General features: G+C 31.5%; 1 protein-coding gene across 5 annotated transcripts in view; it reads right to left on the minus strand.

Annotated features, from left to right (window-relative positions):
• Window positions 1–12,002, minus strand: part of LOC115721045 (uncharacterized) — a 67,435-nt gene extending 55,433 nt beyond the window's left edge. The window contains exons 1-8 of one of the 5 annotated variants that reach the window (XM_030650277.2): window positions 11,806–12,002; window positions 8,427–8,514; window positions 8,215–8,326; window positions 8,039–8,109; window positions 7,536–7,657; window positions 7,332–7,440; window positions 6,737–6,798; window positions 5,890–6,156 (exon numbers count right to left, since the gene is read on the minus strand). In XM_030650277.2, coding sequence (XP_030506137.2) covers window positions 6,064–6,156; window positions 6,737–6,798; window positions 7,332–7,440; window positions 7,536–7,657; window positions 8,039–8,109; window positions 8,215–8,326; window positions 8,427–8,514 — 657 coding nt within the window. In that variant the 5' untranslated portion in view covers window positions 11,806–12,002 and the 3' untranslated portion in view covers window positions 5,890–6,063. Of the gene's footprint in view, window positions 1–5,889; window positions 6,157–6,736; window positions 6,799–7,331; window positions 7,441–7,535; window positions 7,658–8,038; window positions 8,110–8,214; window positions 8,327–8,426; window positions 11,206–11,805 lie in introns of those variants that run through there. The other 4 variants (XM_061109852.1, XM_061109851.1, XM_061109849.1 and 1 more) reach the window with 4 other exon arrangements.
• Window positions 12,003–19,090: the final 7,088 nt, after the last annotated feature.

Raw genomic sequence — 19,090 nt, forward strand, 5'->3', positions numbered from 1 at the left:
TTAATGTTATTTGTGTTAAAATTATTTTAATCTAGTATTAGAATTAGGTTAACCAATTTTTTCTTTCCTTCTCATTTCAAATTTTACTTTATTTGAGTTTTTAGTATTTGTGATTCTATGTATATATGTTTCAATTCCTTCCTTGTCTCCCACAAGTCTTTCAAATTAATCATCTATTGATAGTCTCATAAAAATATCTATATTTTTATGACTCTGATTTCATGCACCTACCTCCATGAAGGTAGGTTATATGAGACTAAAATAAAGCAACATGCTATATGAGTTTCTCATATTACCAAACGTATTGAATTTGACCGTAGTAAATTCTAATCTCACATTTCTAGTATCAGCAATGAATGACGGATAAAGCGCGTCAAACTCCTTCCAATTTTCACCATTTGTAGGATGCATAAGCAGCCCTTCTTGTGGTCTTTTAAAGTAATGTTATCGCATGTCTTCTGCTAAATGCCTAGAATTGTAAAGCCTTTTCAATCTTAGAGTGGCTGGAAAGTACCACAAGACTTTATGTGGCACATTTTTTATATGGCACTATTTTTTTTAGATTCTCCGAAAATAGGACATGATTTAAACTTTTCATTCTCTTTCCAAAAAATTTCACAATTATGTTTACATAGTGTCATAACCTAACCTAAGATTACGTAATTTCATGGTTACCTCGTAATGTAACTTGGGTATAGTTTTATCCAAACAGCTCAACCAATATGGTGAGTAATAACATGCCAAATGAATGATTAGTCTTGCATCAACTTCACCAAAGTATTAAGGGTCAATTTCAAGTATCATGGGCACAACGCTGTCAATATCTCCTTAAACAAATCATCGTACTTATCAATTGGAGTACTATCATTAGTCGATTAGTCGATAGGTCATTGAAAGATTCCATTCTCTCAATATATCTAGCAACATATTTGCCATCTCCTCGTTGTCGTTGTCTTCAACTGCTTTTACTGAAAGTCTCCCCATAATAATATGATCACACAATATTGTTGAATGCCATTTATGAACAAATGCATCCTAATTGCTTCTTGAGTTTGAAGTCTGTTGTTAAGCCATTTCCTATAGGGGTACTTTTTCCAACAGGATTAAGGGGCCCTTTTACCAACAAGATTAAGGTGGATCACTAAATATTATTTCTATAGTAGTGAGTGAACTCATCCACACCTTTCCTAAATTCCACTGACTGTTTAGTCTTCCAGATTCTAAAGTCCAACATGCTCTTCTATATAACAAATTATATTCAAAATTAAAGCATACAAAATATCTTATACAATTTTTTATGTTTTAGGGCATATTATAAACTACTTAACTAATATTTTCTATCATCACATTAAAACATGCTCTTCTCAAATTAATTTATCTTTCTTATTGTTTATGTAGGAAATAAAAGCATTCTGAAAAAACCCCTACACCAACACCCCAACAGTCAAAAAAACCAAGGTCAAAAGTGACCTTTCCCTCTTGTGCGGATCAAGAGTCTTCTCCCTCAAAGCACTGCCGTTTTTGGCAGTACAAAGCAATCCTTTAATGCAGCAGAAACCCTAACACCATAACATATTCTTCTTCTCCTTAACCTAGCAGCCGCACCCTCTTTCTTCTTCCTTTCTCTTTGAAACCCTAGCAGCCGAAACCCTAGTTCTTCCTTCAACCTTCGAACTGCAGCACCTCCTTCAACCCTTGAACTGCAGCAGCCCCCTTTGTTCCTTATTTCTTCTTGCTGCAATACATACCAGCAGAAAAGAACCTTGTTTCTCTTCCTCTCTTTCAAGCTCTACAAGAGCTTTCACCCAAAACCTACACACAAAATAAACAACAGAAAAATGGTAACAACAAAGATAAAAAATGATCTTTGTTTATTAGTGAGAGGAGACCCGAAAATAAGAGCAGAAAAATAAAGTGCAAGATAACAAAGAGATTGATTTTAGAGTTCCCCTCAAATTAAGGGTACATCTCCGTCAAGCTTACCTCAAAGACGCTTGATTCTTCACTATCCATGTCAAAACCGATTACAAGGAGTTGGAGATTCCTAGCCACAAAGTTCAGTAGGTAATCTAAAGTTTTTCTCTCTTTTCTTCACTTTATTTTTCTGGTTTGTATTACAATATCTCTCACTAACTCTCTCTGTTTTTCTCTCTTACTAGAAAATTCAGTTTTTGTGACACACATTGAGTAACTCTAAAAGTATATAGTGACACTTCAACGCACGTCACTAATGAGGGTGACTAGAAAGACAATTTTTAGTGACACTTCACACGTGTCACTGAAACCTTTTGCATTCATTTTCTGCGTGTCACTATAGGCGTATAGAGTCAAGTTTTGTGAGACTAAAAAGGTAAAAGCCACACACATGAAGTGTTACTATATCCTTTTTTTTTTCTTTTTTATTAATATTTTTGGAGATATAGTGACACACAAAAAGTATCACTATATTAAATATTTTTCTAAAAAAATAATATTTAATTTGATTTAATACAAATCTGTATTAAAAATTTAAATGAGAATAATTATCAATTTAATTACAAATATATTATTAATGTTATATTATTATTAGTTATAAATATTAAATTTAGCTTGCAAAATAATATTTAATTTTGATGATGACAATAACAATAATATAACAAATAATTTATTCAATTTCTCAAAAAAAAAATAATAATTTATTCAATCACAGCATATAAAGAATGTTAATTTTATACTTTCATTTCTTTTTTAAAAGACTTAATATACAATGAAAAATTTGACAGAAAAGAGCATTTATAAAACCCAAAAAATACATTAAGAAAAATTGAACTAAAACATTCAATTTAATCACATAATAAACTAACTACTTGACAATTTTTCAAACTTATCAAAAAAATTCAAATAAATGCTTCAAATTTCCTAGGCCCGTCGAACACCAAGCCCCATCCCACTTAAATCACGAACCCAGCATCCCGTCAGTCACCAAGCCTTCGAACACAGACGGGCGAGATCTGCTCGAGCTTCAAGCCTTCGAACACAGCCACCTGCATAAGAGAGAGAGACCGAGAAACACAAATAAAGAAAAGGGAAAAATAAAAAGTCATATACCAGCACCCACGACTGGGGGAGGCGAAGAGAAGCCGAGGTGGAGAGAAGTCGAGGCAGAGGTTGAGCCGTTATCTCAAATTTGGAGGTTGAACTGCTGTCGTGGTAGGCGGAGAAGCCGAGGCAGAGAGAAAATGGGGTTTATGTTGTTGCACTTCGTCGAAGGTTGGTGAGGTCGCCGGAGAAAAAGAGCAGTAGCTCCGATTGAGAGAAAGAAAGAGGCTTTGATTGACAGAAAGAAAGAGAGAGGGAGACGTGAATGAGAGAGGCGAGAATGACAGAAAGAATGAGAGAGATATTAGGGTTTTATTTTTTATTAGAGAGAGAGAGAGAGCGAGAGAGAAGCAGTACATATACTGCCTTTTTCATTTTTTTTTTATTTTGTTGCTTTTTTTTTAAAGAAAGAAACCGTATTTTCATTAAACAGTTCCTTTTATTATTTATTGCTTATTTTTTTTATTTACATATTAATAATATTTATATTTTTAATTAAAAAAAAAGTAAAATTATGATATAGTGACACGCCAAGTGCGTTGGGAAATATTTACCCAGTCACGTTTGGCATGTCACTATAGAGTAATATTTTTTAAAGTAATAAAAATTAAATAATTTGGGGGTTTACTCTATAGTGACACTCCATATTTTTAGTGACTCACATTATAAGAGACTAACCCCAAATATTTAGAGTCTGGTTGTGCATGTCATTAAAAATTACTCTCAACTCTTTAGTGACCCACACTTTTGTGCGTGTCACTAAATAGTGTCACTAAAAGGCTATATTGTAGTAGTGCTTGTTTCTGAGGTGTTTTTCTTCATGAAAAACAAGCTGTTGTAGTCTCCTAATTTGCTGAGCCGAAAGTCTCTATTTAAATGGGTAGGTTGCTCCTCTATTTATGTTGTTGTTGTTGACTGTGATGTGTGTGTTTTGAGCTGAGAAACACTGTTGTTGATATTTTCTTGTAAAGCTGAAAGTTAGTTAGAGTCTTGAGATATTGTTATTTACTTCTTTGTTGTAAAGAGATAAAAGATCTAGGCCTATGAAAACATAACCGACTACTCTATGAGTTATAATAGTCTGTTAAGGCTTGTAAAAGGTCTTATTTTTATTTTCCTTCACTACTACAAACAAAGGCCTTTAATCCCGGTTTTTTAGGGCTTTTTATCCCAGTTTTCGCTAATATTAAAAACCGGGATATATGCCAGTGGGATAAAAAGTCTTTGAAAAACCGGGATAAAAGAGAGACTTTTTATCCCGGTTATTACATAAAAACCGGGATAAAAAGATACTTTTAATCCCGGTTATTACATAAAAACTGGGATAAAAAGTCCTTTTTTATCCCGGTTTTTATCAAATAACCGGGATTAAAAGCTAAAATTATAATAAAAAAATAAAACCCCAAAAAAAATTATGTTAATTCCTTGAAATAGTTTTTACAATTAATCCTTTTTTATCTCAGTTTTTATGAAATAGCTGGGATTAAAAGCCATAATGATAATTAAAAAAAATAAAACCCAAAAAAAATTATATTAGTTCCTTGAAACAGTTTTTACAATCAGATTTCAAAAATTTATATCATAATGTACAAATTAATACATCATCAAGGGTTCACAACATAAAAAAAAAAACCCATCAAGGACCACCAATAACGAAGCTTCGTGCACCACGAAACGCCTAGAACCTAGAAGCATTGTGACCGACAAATGGCCACAGAGCAGCTCTATCAACCTGAGAAAAGAAAGAAGGAGAGAGATCCAGAATGATGACCGAGTTTTAGCAAAAAAAAAAAAAAGAACAAGATGAAATAATACCTGGAGGTTTTGGAGGGTATGGGGCTCAGATTCGCCCTCCGTTGGGTCATATGTGGTTGGAGAAAGGTGGTCGGTCGGGTTGGTCCTTCATTTGGTGGAAGAGAGAACATTGAGAGAGAGAGAGAGAGAGAGAGAGAGAGAGAGAGAGAGAGAGAGAGAGAGAGAGAGAGAGAGAGAGATAGAACATGGAGTGAGAGAGAGAAGCTTACAATCTTGAGAAAGAGAGAGAGAGCGGCGGAAGAGAACCCATATAATGAAACCCTAAACCTAAATGTGTCTTATATATGTGTAGCTATAAAAAAAAAAAGGGTGGGACTTTTTATCCCGGTTTTTACATAAAAACCGGGATAAAAAGTCCCACTTAAAATGCTAAGGTTGCGTTTGACAAATGCTTAAAAATCTCACTTCCAACATTCTTTTTTGTCTGATTGCCAAACAAGGCCCTTGTACCTAACATTTGTTTAAGGTTGCAAATGTAAAAGTGGGATCAAAAGTTTTTATCCCACTTTTTATTTTATCAAATGTAAAAAGTGGGATAAAAGGTCCCTTTTGTTGTAGTGCTTGTAACTTATTTTATGAGACAGTTAGTATGGGAATTTATCCAACAGTTTATATTATTACCTTTTTGGCTAATTATTTATTATTCTACTTAATGATTAGGTTACATTTTTTTTTTCAATTCAAATATTTTCAAATTGTAATACATACTTGTATTGTTACATTAGAAGTGTTAGTTTGTAAATGGTTTTGTATTAATGGGAGCTTAAAAAAAAAAAAATTGTGAAAGATCATTAATTTGCATGCAAGTAATTACATACTCTTTTATTGGACAAGAATGTTGTCATACATTTGTAAGTTTACAGAAAATATTATACAAATATTATTCAATAAACCCGTTCACCCGAGTATCCCGACTACCTTGATTCACGTGGCAGATGCAAATTGGTCGGCAAGTCTCCAGTTCGGGATGAATAGCAACGTTCAATATTATTATTATTTTTTTTTTTTTTTTGAGTTAAGACCTTTAATATTCTTTTATCACTCTAAAAATAAATCCCCAAAAAAACAAAAGAAAAATTATCCTTAAATAAATAAATGACAGTTGAACTATTATAAATTGGATAAAGTACAACTTTATTTATTAATTGGTCACCATTTTGAAAATAATATCTACTTAATTTTTTTTAATTTAACATAGCAAACTATGTACTCATCTGGATCCCTATTAAACATTCCACCTCTCATCTTCTGCGGCCAAAGTTTCTGAAGAAAATATAATTAGTTAATTAATCAAATATTCAGCTTTTTGAATAAAATAAAAAAAAATTAATAACACAAAATTTGAATAAAATAACATGTAAAATGAAAAAAAAAATAGAGTAATTAAGGATGATAGCTAGAATGATTAATTTAGTATATAATTTATCTGATAGTCATGTATATTAATTATAATAGTTATTATATAGCATGCATTTTATTATTTTTTTTAAAAAAAAATTATGAATAATGTACAATTTCGAGAAAATGGCTCGAATGAGTTACATGTATATTTATATTGTATATATATACATACAGATGACTATATTGTTCTTAATATTTAATGTTAATTGTAAATTATTCAAAAAATTTCAAAAAAATACAAAAAGATATTTCTGTTATAGCTATAATATTTATTATTGTATAAAACAAATAAAGCTACAATTTCTACAAAAAATATCCATAAAAAAAAAAGTCCTTACAACAATTGGACATTTACTTTAGCAGAACATCTTTTATTTTTTTAATAATTTCCACAAAGAAAATAAATAAAATAGCAAAAAAAAAAAATGAGAGAATTACTAACCTTAGGGATGACAAATATTGCTTGTTCATCTACCCTCAGTGCTCGAATGGCATAGTCAAGCCCTGCATGCATGCATGTGGATATTTGCATTTAATTATAAGAAACATATAATTATCATTTACAGTAATTAATGTGTTTTATTATTATTATTTTCCGAAAGTTGGTTATGTAATTAAATAAGATATCATATTTGAGTGTTATTACAATTTTTTTTACTTTTGACTAAAATTATTGAAAGTTGTGAATAATTACAAATTATTATTTTTATATTGTGTTTACAAAATTAATAATTAAATATATTAGTTATAAAATCTAGACTTTGTTGTGATTAAAGTATTTTTACTCACTATATATAGTCTAAATTTCAAAAATTAAAAAAAAAAAAAAAAAAGTTTGGCACGAAATTGACAAGACCAAACCAAAAAGTCGGCCCAAAAACCTATATTCTGATGGGTCAACTTTTTTTCGACCTTAAAGTAATCGTGCCTGTATCTTATAATTGTTGTAGTGATAATTATTATGATTAAAATTAAATTTGTTAAAATTTATACTTAAATATTGTTAAAGGTAGTTTTTTTTAGTGGATATTTTATACCTGTACCAAGATCATGTTTGGTGCCAATAACAAGGTCATGAGCTGTAACATCGTCCATTGATCCTTTCACTTTGTGCTTTTGGTCATAGATTGTATACCTTATAGTCACCTATCATATATTCAAAGAAAATAAGACTATATATATATTTGTCAAATATATATAATTAATGTTTTGTACGTATATATAGCTATATATATACATACCTTCTGATTGATAATTGGATGACTTTGACCTTGACCATAATATGGTAATAACTTCTTATAATACATCACAGATTTACCAACTTGAAGCTCCTTAAAATCATTAGTCAACGAAAAAGTTTTGCCTGTAAAAATAAAAAAAAAGAATTTGATCAATTAATTCTAGAGTACTTCTATTACAGGATATATGAATATATATATATATATATATTTATATATAAATTAGGAAATGTTTTGAAAAAATAAAACGTAAATCATTTGCAAATTTTCAATATAAAATAGTTAGGTTGTTTAGGCATATAAAATAATTAGTAGATTCCGTTAAAGAGAACAAAGATTTTATTTTTATTTTTTGAAAGAACAATATTTCATTTCTTATATAATACTAATAAGAAAAATATATTTATCTATAATAATGAAGGAATATTTATTATATTATATGCCCCAATTTAATTAATTTTAGTTTACTATAATTAATATATATGTTGAATATATGAATCAATTACCATTAAATGTTGGAAATGTTAAACCGTCTCCATTAGGTGCCCTTGCTGTAATGGCAATCATCTTCTCAGCTCTATGAATTACACCAAATCAAACAAATAAAATTTATTAATAATACAAATTAATTTCATTTTTTGTAGAGAAAATATCAACATAATAGTTTTATATATATATATACCTCATTATATTATGTTGGAGAGGACTTTTTCCTTTGTGAAAATGCGTTGTTTGAAGCTTATAATTCTGTCCCCAAAAACTACTATGGTTGATCCATGGACTAATTTTGGCTGCTAATTAATTTATCAATCTATGATTAGTATTTATACATATATATACACATAAATATATTAATTAATGGAAATGATGAACTAGAGATATGAGACTACTTACAAGATGATATCATTGTTGGCTTAGGGATTATATTGTTGAAAGAGATTAGAGATAGAGAACCAAAGTTGTTCATCTGAACTGTGGCCATCTTTTTCAGTACCAAATAATTAATACTCTTTTAAGATTATGATTAATTATGACTTGTTTGTACTTAATTAAAATCTTTATAATCCAAAGGGTATGGCTATTTATAGACATAATTGATTGAGTGAGTAATTATTCTTAATATAATAATAATTAGACAATATTGTGAAAGTAGGAAATTTCCTCAATGATTTACGTGTAATTATTTTTTAAAAAATAAAATGAAAACTAGCTATATGAGTTGTTAGTATGCATGCATTATGCATAATGTACTGGATCAATTCAAGAGAGCCATGTGAAATTAATTAATTTACTAATTATTAATTAATTAAGGAAGTCAATATCATAAATAAAACTTCCATCTCAAACAAGCCTAACACAGTCTGTAAATATGTGATGAGTCCATTATTTATATAAATTTTAGTTTAAGAGTCAACGATCGATGCAACAAATTATATGTTAAAGTACACCAAACACAATATAGAGAAATGCATGATGTTAATTACTAATTATTTATAAAATACTACCTTATATTAGTAATATATAAATACCAGTAAGACTTTTTGAGATGGCACGAAATTGACATGACCTTAAAAGGTACGAGTATGACCCGACATGAAAATATATGGACTTGGTCGGGTATGCCGACATGCTACACAAAAACATATAGATTTATATATGGACACGTAAGCACGAATAAACTAACATAAAAACACAATATATTAAAAAAAAAAAAAAACTAAAAATTAATTTAATAATTATAATTATTTCTTATATGAATTGTAATTGAGAAATTATATAAAAGTAATTAATTGAAACTATCACATTTAGCTTAATAAGTAGCTCAATATTTGTCATAAAAATGTGAAAACGTGAAATATGATCAATTTGAGCCACTGAGTTGGTCTAGAGAAACAGATTTCTCGAGTGTAACATGACATGAAAATACTGAGTTTACCCTATAAAATTATTGACATGTGAAACGGCACAACATAACTTATATTTTTTCATGACACACGAGCTCTGTATTTTTGTGGGACATTTTAAAAGGAAAATTTTGACTAATTATGTATAATTTATGTACTTAAATTAAAGCGCTAAATTTAAATATATCCAAATTGTTAAAAATTGGTACACTTTATCTATCTTAAGTTCCAAAATACTCTTCTCATTTCGAACAACCGTCCCTCTCTCTTCACCCATTCTCTCTCTCTCTCTCGCTCTCAGAACTACCCTAACCCTAACGAATCAACCCACAACCACCACGCACAACCAACAGCCACCTCGATCTCTTCTCTCCACGACCACTGCAATCCCACTCACGAACCACGGACCCAACGACCACTGCAGACCCATCGGCTTCTCCCATTTTCCATTTATATTAAGGCATTCCAACCTTGGGAGAAGCCATTATGATGCAAGCATTGTGTCATGTTATGATGCAAGCATGGTATCTTTTTTCTTTTCGTTTTCTTTTTATTTCATTTTAAATTATTATATACTTAATTATGAGTTAATTAAGGTCGAGAAGTAAATAAAGGGTAGTGTGTTGAGTGGATGCATGTGCTTTAAAGTCTTTTTTTTTTTTTGTATATATATCCTATATTTTCTGCTCCAATTTCATTTAAATACTATAATGCAATTCAACATTGGAAAATTGTGTCATTATTATTAGGGTCAAACTTTGAATATAGATTAGTTAAAGCGTGTTTTCAGCCGATTAAACCTAAAAATGTTATTTTATATATATACGTACATAATTAAACTTCATTGAAAGTCTATTGAGATATCTTCAAATTTTTAAGGTAGCAGGTAGATCTGAACTCACATAAATATTTATACATAATATGGAAAAAATTATATAAGGGTATTGTTTTTGTTCATATTTATTGATTTTTTTTATTATTAATATTTTGAAAAATTATATTATTTAATTTTATATATATGACGTATAGTTATAGCAAATATTTGTCAATTTTGTGACCGTTAGTTGTCTCGTGATTGTAAGGAGAAATATCAAGTAAGTATGCAATCCCACACGTCTGGAGAAGGTCAATACACTACAAGAAATGTCACTTTTGCCAGCACATTTTTGTGCTGACAAAAGTTGGTATTGCGCTGGTAAAATAGAATTTACCTATGATGTGTTGGCAAAAGGGGGTTGGCAAATCAATGTTGGTATTAAAACTTTCGCCAACATAAAATGAAAAGCGCTGGCAAAAAAGACTTTTCCCAACGCGTAAATGTGCTGGTAAAAGTTAGATTTTAGCCACTACAAATGTACGCTGGTAAAACTTTGATCTCTTTGCCAGCGCAGTTTGCGAAATGCGCTGGTAAAAGTTACTTTTACCAGCGCAGTAGCGAACTGTGCTGGTAAAAGTGACATTTCTTAAGTAGTGATGGGATGATTATGAAACTGTGTAGGTATGGAATACACAATTGAAGATGCTTTAAATAGATTGATTGCTACTACTTATATCAACAAGGTGCATTTTGTTTTTCAACAGCCCATCATGGAAGAACTTCACGGTTAAACATGCTTGACCGAGAGTATTTTAAGATAGGTGATCATCTCCAGGAAAATTTTCTCAAAAAGTGTGCGATTAAGAACAAAGCGAGAACGTTGCAAATTTTGATGAAAATTGAGTTCAAACATCCATTTACAAAACTATTTTTATAAACTTGCAATTAAAAAAAAAATTGGACTTTATTTTCAGTTTAAACTTGACTAAACTGTAATATATATATATAAAAAAAAAAAAAAAAAAAAAAAAAAAAAAACTTAGTTATAATTTTTTCATGTATTGAAAACGAAGATATGGGCAACAATAACACACCTAATATATAGTTATTAGATATATATAATATATATATATATATTTGTATTTCTAAAATGACATTATTATTATTAACGAAACATAGTGTTTTCATATATATAGATAAACATATATTAATGAAAATCATGTATGATATCATCCATTATTAATTATTATATGTTTTACAAAAAGATCAAGAGACGATTAGTACTTTAATTTGTACAATCTTCATATATAATCTAATAAGCTATAAAATTTGATTGGTTGCCTATAATATGACAGTGCTATATATATAAGATCGATGGGTTTAAAAAATTCATTTGACTTTGATCACACCCTGTGCTAAGATGGATTTTAGAACATTTACAGTGGACACCTAATTATATGCGGCGTTTATCTAGCCATTTTAATAATTATTAATAATATATTATTCATTATATATATGGGAATGTATATATATATATATATATGAGACTTACAAGATGATATATATGTTTGGTTTAGGATTGGAGAGATCGAAGAGCAACCCTATTGTTTATCTGAATATTGGCCATCTATACTATATATATAGTCTATATATATATATGATCTTGTATACATTTGGAGAAAAATTAAGAAGAAATGAAATTGATCTTTTCAGAGAAAATTAAAGCTTTTGTATATTTTTTGAGAATACAACATATTAACAAATATATATACATATATATATATATAATATAGCAATCACCATAATGATATACAGAAACTATTAATCAATTAATAATTAATTAAACTAACTAATTACAACTGTCAAGATACTTAGAATTCGTACACTCAATAAAACATCATTATAAATGTCATTTAATAGGATAACCTAATTGTACAGTGATTAATTAATGATATAATAATTAGACTATATGTGAAAGCAAATTAATTCATTTAAAATATATATATTGGAATAAATCAAAATAAATTGTCCTATTTTTAATTAAGTTTTTAATTAAGAGCATTAGTGATGACTAGTATCACCATCGCTATTTATAATATTAAATTTTACATATTTTATTCATTTATTTTGTTTATAAATATTTTATTAATAATGATTATATATAGTTAAAAGAAAATTCTCATTAATTATTTATAGGATGTCATCTTATAATAGTATTAGATATTATTGGTGCCTAATAATAATATCTTTTAGTACGTATTAGAGAAATGCTAAAGAGACCAAATATCTACAATGAAATTATTATTGAATATTATTTTTGAAATAAAAGGATGTTATTTTCACATTGCGGAAATATTGTATAATGTTGCGGTAATATGAAATTAATTGTTTTAAAAATATAAAAAGAAATAATAAAAAAGTGTAAAAATATAAAATAAATGTAATTTAAATACTTTATATAAATTTTCCTATTTTAATTTAATAATACAGTAATTTGCGGCATAAATACTTACTGTTAAGTGTTAAGTAAATTGTCACGTGACAATTTTTGATTGGTCAAAGTCATTAAAGTTTTATTTAAAAAAGAGTAATTATTTGCGGCATAAATACCTAAGTTTAACTCTCAGCTATAAATAAATACCTAAGTTTAATTTTTGGCGGTAATAATACCTAAGTTATATTTTTAGAATTCTGTAGGTACCTAGCCGTTAAAATATTATGTCATTATCCACATGCTATTTTCTTATTGGTATATTTTAATTAATTTTTTAAAAGAAATAAAAATTTAATGACTTGGACCAATTATGAATTGCCACGTGTCAATTTACTTAACAATTAACAATCAGGTACCTAAAAAAGTTCTAGAATTATAACTTAGGCATTATTACCGCCAAAAATTAAACTTAGGTATTTATTTGCAATTGGGAGTTAAACTTAGGTATTTATACCACAAATTACTCTTTAAAAAATAATATATACTAATAAGAAAATAACACGTATATAATGACTTAATATTTAACGCTTAGGTACTTACAGAGTTAAGTATTATAACTGCTAAAAATTAAACTTAAATATTTATGCCACAAATTACTCTTAAAGATAATTATATTATTAAAAAATCAATATTAACAAAAAGAATCGGTAACCATTTATATTTTACAAAAAGATCAAGATCCAATTAATACTTTAATTTGTACAATCTCATATATATAATTTTTAGTTAAATCGAAGCTATAAAATTTGATCGATTAGCCTATAATATATAACAGTGGCTAATTAGTTAATACTATATATATAAGATGGGTTTAATAAATTCATTTGACTTTGATCACACACCTTTTAATTATTATTATTATTTGCTTCGAACTAAAAATTATAGTACGTGGACTTCACGTACGTATATAATGACTGCGTCATGATGAGTTTTATAATAATTAAGGATGTCTTTCTTAATTAATTAATTTCACTTGGCTCTTGATCCAATACATTCATGCATGTGCATGGATACTAATCTAGTTTTTAATTTTAAAAAAGACTTTAATCCCACTGTGGAAATTTCTCTTATTATTTGTTTTGTCTAACTAATTATTATTTCCCTAATTAGTATCACTCTTAATTAGATTTACCCTAACCGGCCTTATGCCCGTAAAAATAATCTTCATGTGATGGAAGAACATATAGTTACACTTAGGTAGCGTTTGGTTGGATGTAATGAAATGGAATGGAAAGGAAACAATTTTTATTTCATTCCTTTGTTTGGTTGCATTTTAAAGTATTGGAATGTCATTCCAATAGAATGTTGTTTCTACTATTTTGGTGGAATGACTATTCCATTTTAAAAAGAAATGAATGATCATTCCTATGAAATAAGAAAAAAAATTAATGATTTTTTTATCAATTTTTTTATGCATTTTAAATTTTATTCCATTCCTATTCCTATTCTCATTCCTATTCTTATTCCTATATTTTCATTACCAAACGCCTCCTAAGTTCTATTGGTGTCTATTTTGTCCAAAAGTTTATTTTTCCTCACTACCAAACATTAGGGAACAAAGTGAAAATCTTTTTGGGAATAGACAAGTCTAGATATTTTTCTAGCTAGTGAGTGCTCAACAAATAGAAAACAAGTGTATGTCAAAAGTGAACCAAAACCTATATTTATAGTGTAAGGATACCGCACTTTGAAATACAAGCACTCTATACCCCATATTGTTACCAACTTTTTAATTAACTGTAAATAGACTTAATTAGGTTATTTAGAGGTTAATGGGTATATGTTAGAAGCAATGCCAACGTTCAAAAATCAACACTCGTGATAAAGTTGAAAAATATATACAGTAACTGGTTACTAGTTACCAATTTCTTCAACTTTTGTCAATTGTTCTCCAAAACATTCCAAATCACTCCCACTTAATTTTATATCAATTATACATGTTATAAATGAGCATTGGAAAATTTTCTAAGACCATCTCCAATAGATTGTGTATATTATAGGTTAAATTTAGTCCAAAATATACCATAAAACTATATTTGGCCAATTTTTTGTATTTGTGCTCCAATGCACAAGGTGCAAATTGACTATGAAAATAAATATTACCATTGATGCTCATTATAAAAATATACAAAATAATTAATTTTATTTATATTATTTTAATATCTTATAAATATATCTTATTCAAAATCAATGAATAGTATTAATAAGGTGACAAAAATGTGGTCCAAGTAAGGTAAAAATTAAAAACATATATATGGTGCCTTTCTTAGGTCTGTTGCCGTTATGGGTTTTTAACCACTTTTCTTTTCTCAACTACCTTGCTTTATCCTTTTCTCCTTGATCTAGAGCAGTTCTTGCTTAAGTAACTTCCTTCTTCATCTCACGATACGCTATTCCCAGTTCCCCTACTCCCTGCTATACTTTTGTTTTCAGCCGCCTATTCATCCCGATCATGGACCCTCTTCTGCACTCAATCCAAAATGATCTTTCTCTTACTGATGAGGAAAGATCAACCCTTGTCCTCACTGACGAGGACTCCTCTGCCACGACTGCAACTGCTTCAAACCAAAGCCATGTATTACTTGCCCGAGTTGTTACTGAATCTTTCATCCATAAGCCTACTTTCATCAGCCAAATGTCAAGTCACTGGAAAGGCCGTTATCTGACTATTGTCTCTGAATTTCGTGATGATATGTTCAAAATTACCTTTGGATGTGCAGGTGATAAACTAAGAGTTCTAAATAAGGAACCATGGCACTTTCAAAACCATCTCATTGTAATGTACACGCCAGATGTTCTGCAAAATGTCTCAATCACAGATTTGGCTTTCACACCATTTTGGGTACAAATTTATCGTCTTCCTTTCCTTAGCAAATCAAAATCACTTGCTAAGGCACTTGGTAATATTGTTGGTGAATTTGTTGATGTCCATGAAGACTCCCTTGATGAAGGGTGGGGTCCCTTCTTGCGAATACGTGTGAAACTCCCTATTTCAAAGCCTTTGCTTAGAGGCCGAATGATTAGTCTACCACGAGTCAGGGATGATTTCTGGGTTGATTTCCGTTATGAGAGGCTACCCGAATTTTGCTTTGAATGTGGTCGTCTTGGTCATCCATTTGAGAAATGTGTGGCTTTTATGGAGAGAATGGATAATGGAAACAATGATGATTTTGAATATGGCCCTTGGATGAAAGGTGCTAAGTTACCCAATAATGGATATGACAGATATAGACAAGACTTCTCAAAAGGGAATGCCTGGCCTTTTCTTACTCGCCTTGCTCGAAACTCCATCACTACGTCACTCCCACAACTTAACAAAATGTTCTCCCCTCAACCAAAAACCTTATCACACGGAGAAACCTCAAACCAGACCCTTTCTTCTCCACTGTTGTTGCCTTCCTCTCCTAATTTTTTGCACCAGCCGAATGCCACTTCTCCTAATCCTTCTTTTGTTGCTTCTACTGCTGTCCACCATCGCCCAACTCCAGACCATCATTCCAACCATCAATTAACTACCCCTCTTATCTCCTCTCATCAGGGCATATCCCCTTCTTCCACCAACACTACACATAATGCCATCCATCCTACTACACTTGCCGCTGATCTGAAAAGCCACACCAGTTCTACCACAATACATTTAGACAATGTTTTCACTCCTGATATTGGAACTCAACACCTTTCTTTTATACCTGTAGCCACTTATCCTCCAACAACTTACTTCCCTCATACAAACATCCCTCTCAATTCTCTCCCAATGCCAAATCACAACTCCCATTTCTCCACTACCCCTCCTACCATCCGATCCTTTTCCACATACCACAATTCTGGTGTTGACAAAGAAAACTATAACCCAAACAAGCAATCAAAGCGTCAGCAGGACCAACTTTCTATGCGACAATTGTTAAAACGGTGCCGTAGCCAACACGACTCCATGGCTGCTCCTTCTTCGTCCCAAGGAGATAGCTCAAACCATTTTGTTTCCTCTCTAATAATGGATTCTGATGGTTTCATTGACGAATCAGCGGAGGTTGAGATGCAACCCCGCTCTTCACCATGAAAATCGTGAGTTGGAACGCTAGGGGGCTGGGGAATCCCAAAGCGTTCAGACATTTGCGACTGCTTGTTAAACAGCAGTCACCCCAAGTACTTTTTCTTATGGAAACTCGTCTTAGTAACAACTCTATCTCACGGTTCCGTCAATCATTAAACTTCAGTTGCGGTCTGGAATCACCACGCGTTGGCCTTGGTGGTGGACTTATGCTACTATGGAAAGACAATGTTAATGTTTCCCTTAACACTTTTGGTCCTACTTACTTTGATTGTGTCATGTCCTTTGAAGATGGTCCCTCCTTTCACTTTTCTTCTTTTTATGGAGCCCCTGAAACATCAAACAGAGCACTATCATGGACACTTTTGAAGAGATTACACGATATTGCTCCAACTTCACCTTGGATTATCATTGGAGACTTCAATGAAATTTTGTCCCAAAGAGATAAATCTGGTGGAGCTCTGCGTAATGACTCACAAATTCAAGGGTTTCGTCAGGCTCTTGATCTCTGTCAATTGAAGGAGCTACCATATGAAGGAAACCATTACACATGGGTTAAAAATAGAACAGCCACCATCACTATCAAAGAAAGATTAGATTGGTGTTTCACAAATACCTTTTGGGATCAACATTTCGAATCACCTCCAGTAGTACATCTCGACTTTTTCACATCAGATCACAGAGCTATTTCTGCAACAATAAAAGCCGTGGCCCATGATCATGACCTCCTCAAACCGCACACTCGATTCCGCTTTGAAAAATTGTGGCTTGCTGACCCTGAAAGCAAAGAAATTATCAATCACTGCTGGTGTAATGATTTTGCTACTGATCCCATCTCAAATGTCATTCAGCAATTGGACAATTGTGCTGTTCACCTTCAACGATGGCACATCCGAAAGTATGGAAATATGAAACGAAAAATTACTGATGCTCAAGCTTCGGTGGCAGCGCTGAATAATCTAAATACACAATCTGAAGCTACAGCCGCCTCTCTCAAAGCACATGAATCAGTCCTTGATGATCTTCTTGAACAAGAAGAAATGTACTGGCAGCAACGATCCCGCATAGATTGGCTTCAGTTGGGAGACCGAAACACCAAGTTCTTCCACTCCAAAGCATCTGCACGAAAGTCCAATAATAAAATTCGCTCTATCACTACTGAAGCCGGAATTAAAGTCACTTCAAAGCACGAAATGTCAGAGGCTATTCAAGATTACTTTGCTGCAATATTTCAATCCCAGCCTGTGGATTTACCCGCGCTTGATGCCGTTCTTACTGCAATTCCATGTACGATCACTGATGACATGAACTTTGAACTCGCCAAACCTTTCACTCGGTCTGAAGTAGAGGAAGCTTTATTTTCAATGGGCTCTGATAAAAGCCCCGGGATTGACGGTATGTCGGCAATGTTTTATCAAAATAATTGGAACATTGTGGGCGATTCCGTTGTGGCTGCTGTTCTAAACATTCTTAACCACGGTGCTGACCCAACTCCCCTTAACTCCACCATCATCACTTTGATTCCGAAGAAAAAAAAACCAGTCTATGTGAAGGACTACAGACCAATTAGTCTCTGTAATGTTATCTCAAAACTTATCACTAAAGTGTTGGTGGCTCGCTTTAAGGTGTTTCTCCCTCATGTCATATCTGAAAGCCAAAGCGCCTTTTTACCAAACCGTCTCATTACTGATAATATCTTGGTGGCCTTCGAACTTATACATGGAATCAAACTCAGAACTACGGGACGAAAGGGAGTTGCTGCAATGAAATTGGACATGAGTAAGGCCTTCGATCGGGTTGAGTGGTGTTTTGTCCAGCGAGTAATGGAAAAAATGGGTTTCTGCAGCCAATGGATCACACTTATCATGACTTGTTTGTCAACGAACAGTTTCACTTTTCAATTGAATGGGGAAACATCGGGTTCCCTTATTCCTACAAGAGGGCTGAGGCAAGGTTGCCCCTTATCACCATACCTTTTTTTAATTTGTTCAGAAGGTTTTTCTCGTTTGTTGCAACAAGAAGAAGACATGGGTCATCTCCATGGTTATAAGCTGACACGAAGATCCGATCCCATCTCTCATTTACTATTTGCGGACGACAGCCTACTTTTTTGTTATGCTAATGAGGAGTCATGCCTTGCCATCAAGAGAGTCTTGGATATTTATCATCGGGCGTCTGGTCAATCTCTCAATGCTGACAAATCGGTAATGTCCTTCTCACCAAACACTACATTGGCTGCTCAAGTTTTTTTCCATAGAACGCTTTCCATGCCGATTTGTGAGTGTCATGAAAAAT

This window comes from Cannabis sativa, chromosome 2 (genome assembly GCF_029168945.1).
Source record: "Cannabis sativa cultivar Pink pepper isolate KNU-18-1 chromosome 2, ASM2916894v1, whole genome shotgun sequence".
Lineage (NCBI taxonomy): Eukaryota > Viridiplantae > Streptophyta > Magnoliopsida > Rosales > Cannabaceae > Cannabis > Cannabis sativa.